Below are 5,480 nucleotides of genomic sequence, written 5' to 3' on the forward strand. Positions count from 1 at the left end.
TGCACACTTGTAAACCCAGCGCCTGGGAGGCTGAGACAGGAGGAGCTCAGGTTTGAGGTCAAGCTCGGCAATTTAGTAAGACCTTAATTCAAACTGAAAAATTAAATAGGACCTGGCATGGTGGCGCATGCTTATAATCCCCACGCTTGGGAGGCTGAGACAGGAGGATCGCACAGGTTCAAAGCCAGCCTCGCCTACTTAGCGAGACTCCACAACTTAGTGACTCTGTTTCCAAATAAAATATAAAATAGGTCTGGGAGTATAGTCTGGAGGTAGAAAGCCTCAGGGTTTCACCCCCAGTGCCATCCCCCAAAAATAAACAAATAGGGCATGGTGGCTCATGCTCGGAATCCCAGTACTTGGGAGGCTGAGACAGGAGGATGGCAGGTTCTCAGCCAGCCTCAGCTACTTCGTGAGGCCCTGTTTCAAAATAAAGAATAAGCCAGGTGTGGTGCCGCGCGCTTTTATTCCTAGCATTTGGGAGGCTGAGACAGGAGGATCGTGGTTCGGGCCAGCCGCAGTTACTTAGGCCCTTTGCAACTCAGTGTGACCCTGTTTCAAAATAATCAAAAATAGGGCTGGGGGTGTAGCTCAGGGGTCGAATGCCCCTAGGCTCCATCCCTGGTACCACACACACAAAGCCAGACAGGCGTGAGGGATTGCAGTTTTATTTCCAAACAGCCAGAGGACGGGAGTACAGGGCGCCTAGCAGGCTTCAGCTGCACACCCACCCGCCTTTTTTGGCTTAATCAAGAACTCCCCCTTTACCCAAGTCCCCAAGGTTGTGCAAGATAGAAAAGGTACGGTGAGTTCAAGTATTCACAGTTCCACCAGTGAAACCCCGGATTACTCAGTGCCCAAGGATCCCAGCTCCCACACGGTTCCTGGTGTGCGCCCTCCTGCTCAGACCCCCCCCTGAACTCCCCAGCCCTTGCCCGGGATGACAGGGCTCTCGGCTGCGGTGTGGGCCAGAGATGACCCACAGCAGTGATCCGGTGGGCAGCAGGTGGCTATCAGGGCAAGAACTGAGAAGTCCTGGGGGCGGGGCAGGCTTGGAGGGTCCTGATGGATATACCCAGGGAGCGCTGGTGTGCACTGCTACCCCAACCCCAGCTCTGCCCCACACCCCGGCCCAGAATCCCTGAGAGTGCAACTGCAAAGGCTGCCTGGGCGCTGGGGAGAGGCGAGCAAAGCCTCAACCTTCCTTCCAGAAGAGCTGGGTCCTGGGGACTCGGGGCTGCCCACTGCCCCCACGCTCTAGATATCCTGTTCCTGGGCAGCGTGGCAGAGTGGTATGGGGTGTGTGTGTACGTGTGTGTGAGGTCCTTCCAGGGGTATTAAAAAAAAGCTAAAACCATTAAAACACTTCTCGGGAAGAAGTGGTTTCTAGCCTCTTGCCTTCACAAGGGATCTACCTCCCCAGTGCCCGGCAGACAAGAGTGAGGGGGCCCCCGAGAGCTGAGGGGGGAGCCACAGCCCCTCTCCCACGGGATGGAGCCTGGAGAGGCAGCTCGTTAGCACCATGCAATGTCAGGGCACCTGCGTAGCCGAATGAGCCCTGGGCTGGACCCTCAGTCCTGGAGTGCCTCCTGGAGGGGCCCCTGCGGGAGTGGGGAGGCTTTGGCTGGAATCCAGCAGGGGCTAAGCTGGGACCCCGAGGGCCCCCCAGAAGTCATGATGTGAAGAATCTTCGAACCACAAACTGTCCCAACAGGACCACGGCCAGGACCACCAGCACGTTCCGGATGGGGCCGTTGCCCAAGTCCAGGGCTGCCACCTGCGGGGAGGCAGGGCGGTGATACAGGGCGGCCAGCTGGCTCCCGGGCTGCCCCAGCGGCAGGGAGGGCGGCCCACCCCCGCGTGCTTACCCAGCCGCCCCTCTGTGCGATCCACCGGGCAATGTAGTGATGTAGCATGAATTCAGCCACAAAGCGGGTCACCTGGCCCAAGAAGCCCGTCAGGCCACGCTGGTAGACGTGGAGAGCCAGGCGATAGCCGAAGCCCAGGAGGGCCACCACGCGGCCCCAGTTGATGCCAGTCTCAAACAGGCTGTAAGCAAGCGTCCCAGGTCAGTGCAGAGCCCGGGGCCCCTCCAGTCTGCCGCACCTCCCAGCCCCCCGAACCCCCCCTAGCTGGGAGGCTACAGTGGTGCACCCTGCCATTCCAGTACTTAGGAGGCTGAGACAGGAGGATCGAAGGTTGAAGGCCAGCCTCAGCAACTTGGCATGATCCTGTCTCAAAATCCGCTTGTAATCCCAGCATCTCGGAGGCTGAGACAGGAGGATCGTGGCTCACGGACAGCCTTAGCTACTTAGCGAGGCCCTGTTTCAAAATAAAGAATAGAGCCAGGCGTGGTGGCGCACGTTTGTAATCCCAGCATTTGGGAAGCTGAGACCAGAGGACAACGGTTCACATAACAGCCTCGGCTACTTAGGCCCTCCACAACTCAGTGAGACCCTGGGTTCCATCCCCAGTACCTTGAGGTAGGATGCCCCTGGGCTTCATCCCCAATACCAAAAAGAAAGAGAAAATAGTGGCTGGAGGTATAGCTCAGAGGTAGACTGTCCCTAGGGTCAAGCTCCATAACACACACACACACACACACAACACACCCTCTGCCGGAGTGTGGCCCCCAAGATGGCGGCCTGAGGCGGCAGGGAGATTACCTGTAGGCCTTGCTGCTGGCCTGGTAGCCCCCGGGGACAGCAGAGAAAAGAGGACAGAAGAAGAGTTAGGACAGGTCCCGGATCACGGCGCTCGGGGCAGCGGGTTGGTCCCTGTCAACGTGGACTGGACATTTCAGGTCTGACCACGAAGCCTAGCATTCCTGCGGGCCTTTATCTCCCCCTTGGAACCTACCCTCAGGCCGAGTCCCTCACAGGAGAGGAAATGGCCGCTGCGACAAGGAGGACGCGTTCTAAGCGCGCGTTTCCCCAACTCACAGTCCAGGAGACTAGAAGTGCCACGGCCGCAGTTAGCAAAGCCAGGTCAGGAGTCGGGTATGGCGCGTCTGTGCGCCGTGCCAGGATGCCGCTTTATTTTTGTTCTTTGGTGCTGGGGATTGAACCCAGGGGCACGCTACCTCCGAGCTACATCCCCAGCTCTAGTCTATTTAAATAAAAAATAAACTTTTTTAAGTTAAAAAATAAAAACAGCCTCGCCAGGCGTGGTGGCGCACACTCGTAATTCCAGCATTTGGGAGGCTGAGACCTGAGGACCGCGGTTTGTGGACAGCCTCAGCTACTCCGTGAGACCCTGTTTCAAAATAAAAAGTAAAAAATAGGGCCGGGCGTGGTGGCGCGCGCTTGTCATCCCCGCGCTTGGGAGGCGGAGACAGGAGGATCGCGCAGGTTCAAAGCCAGCCACGCGTGCTGGCTTAGGAGACCCTGTTTCTAAATAAAAATATAAAATAGGTCTGGGAGTATAGCCCGGAGGTAGAAGGGCTTCCAGGAACCCCAGTACCACCAAAAAAAAAAAGTAAAAAATAGGGCTGGGGGTGTATCTTGGAGGTTGAATGTCCCTGGGTTCCATCCCCAGACCCTCAAAAATATAAAATAAACTAAAAAGACTAAGAGACTGGGGCTTTATCTTGGAAATCGAATTTCCCTGGAGCTGTGAGTTTGTGCACAATCGGGGGACCCAGAGTCGGAGAGAGAGAGACAGGACCCCGAGACTCCACGGGGGTCCCCGGGGGCAGGGAGCCTGGGCCGGCGCACCTGGAGGCGATCTTGGTGAAGAGCTCGTAGGCGTTGGCGGCCGTGGGCTGCAGGTGCTGGAGCATGGCTTGGAACTCCGAGTCGTAGCGCTGGTTGATGTCGTCGCCGATGATGGCGAGCTGCCGACCCACTTGCCCCATGACGCTGCAGGGGCGCGAGGCAGGGCCTGAGCCAGGGGTCCGCCCCAGGGCCCCGCGCCCCACCTGCCCCCGCAGCGCTCACCTGCTGGGCTCTAAGGACAGAGTGGCCATCTCGGGGTCAGCGGGGGCGGCCCCCTCGGCCTCCTGCTCCTGCTGGTGGCGGTAAAAAACGTAGCTGCGGAAAACCTCCTCCGTGTCCCGGGCTACCTGCTGCTCTGAGGGTCAAAGCCAGGAGTCAGTAAGGCGCTGGACCCCAGCAGCCCCTCTGAGGCGGGCGCTCGCTCTTCAAGGCCGCGGGTGGAACGCTAGCCCTTAGCGCGATGCCTCATGCTCACTCCAGACTGTTTTATCTCTTTTTTGGGGGGAGGTACTGGAGATTGAATTCAGGGGCATTCCACCTCTGAGCTGGACCCCAGCTCTATTGTATTTATTTATTTACTTATTTATTTTTAATTTACTTATTTATTTATGGTGCTGGGAATTGAACCCAGGGGCATTCTATCTCTGAGCTACACCCCCAGCCAGAATTTTTATTCTTTGATTTGAAACGGGGTCTCACTAAGTCTTGAAGGGCCTCACTAAGTAGCCAAGGCTGGTCACAAACCTGGGCCCTCCAGTCTCAGCCTTCCAACTACTGGGATTACAAGCGTGTGTCACCAACGCCCGGCTCTTTATTTGGAAACAGGGTCTCGCTAAATTCCTGAGGCTGGTCTCAAGCCTGCGATCCTCCTGCCTCAGCCTCCCACGTCCTGGGATTACAGGCCTGCACCGCCATGCCTGGCCTACCACAGGGCCTTCATTCTGAATCCTCACAACAGCCCCGGGAAGGGGGCGAGCTCCAGCTTACAGACGGGGAGGCGCGGCTGGGGCCGAATCCCAGGCGTTGGGTTCCCAACTAGGGTTCAGGGTATGTGGGAAACCACAAGATGTGAAACTGGAGAGTGAGCAGACCTGGGCCCTGAACCTCAAGTCCAGGCAGCAGACAGATAAGGGAAAGGGAAGGTGGGCGGCCAAGTCCCCACCCGGGTCAGCCCTTCAGCTGATCTATCTCAGTGATAAGCCAGGTTACTTCCTCACCCCCGCAGCACTCTACCCCACCTCCGCCCGGCCCACCCTCGGGCTCTGCCTCAGGCGGCTCCCCACCCCTGGACCCTCCCAGTGCAGACTCCACCCCAGAGCGTGGCCTTGACTGCAGCCAGACAGCGCAGCCCAGGGCCTGGGTCTTTTTCTTTTCAGGAGCTCCAGCTGGGGTCTCCCCGCTCAGCTCTCTCCCCCATCCTCCAGGGTGGCTATGGGATGAGTGACAGGCAGGACCCTTACCGGAGGTTGGGGATGGGGGAGGCTCTCCGCACCCCTCCTCTCCGGGAGGACCCGGGCCTGGCCCCGATGCCATTTTTCAGATCTCAGTCGAGGGCAGGGTCAGCCTGTTGGGGAACGGGTGAGAAGCAGAGTTGGGGACAGGTGTGAGCCCCTGAACGGGACCGCAGGGAGCGTCTTGCCTGCGGTCTACCCATGGAAGGCGCCCCCCCACCCCCCGCTAGCTCCTGGACTTTTATCCTTACCTCCGAGCTACACCCCCAGTCCTATTTTTATTTTTTATTTTTTGAAACAGGGTCTCACTGAG

At 58.1% G+C, this 5,480-nt stretch overlaps 1 protein-coding gene across 1 annotated transcript; it reads right to left on the minus strand.

The window, feature by feature from the left end:
- Positions 1-1,672: 1,672 nt before the first annotated feature.
- BAK1 (BCL2 antagonist/killer 1) lies at positions 1,673-5,249 on the minus strand (the record flags this gene model as incomplete). The annotated part of the gene is made up of 5 exons (XM_080710942.1): positions 1,673-1,777; positions 1,869-2,049; positions 3,717-3,860; positions 3,939-4,071; positions 5,177-5,249. The coding sequence occupies 5 exons, from the start codon at positions 5,247-5,249 to the stop codon at positions 1,673-1,675; spliced, it is 636 nt and encodes a 211-aa protein (XP_080567068.1).
- Between the last annotated feature and the right edge of the window lie 231 nt (positions 5,250-5,480).

This window comes from Muscardinus avellanarius, assembly GCF_963383645.1.
Source record: "Muscardinus avellanarius genome assembly, chromosome: 14".
In the NCBI taxonomy this organism is placed as follows: Eukaryota; Metazoa; Chordata; class Mammalia; order Rodentia; family Gliridae; genus Muscardinus; species Muscardinus avellanarius.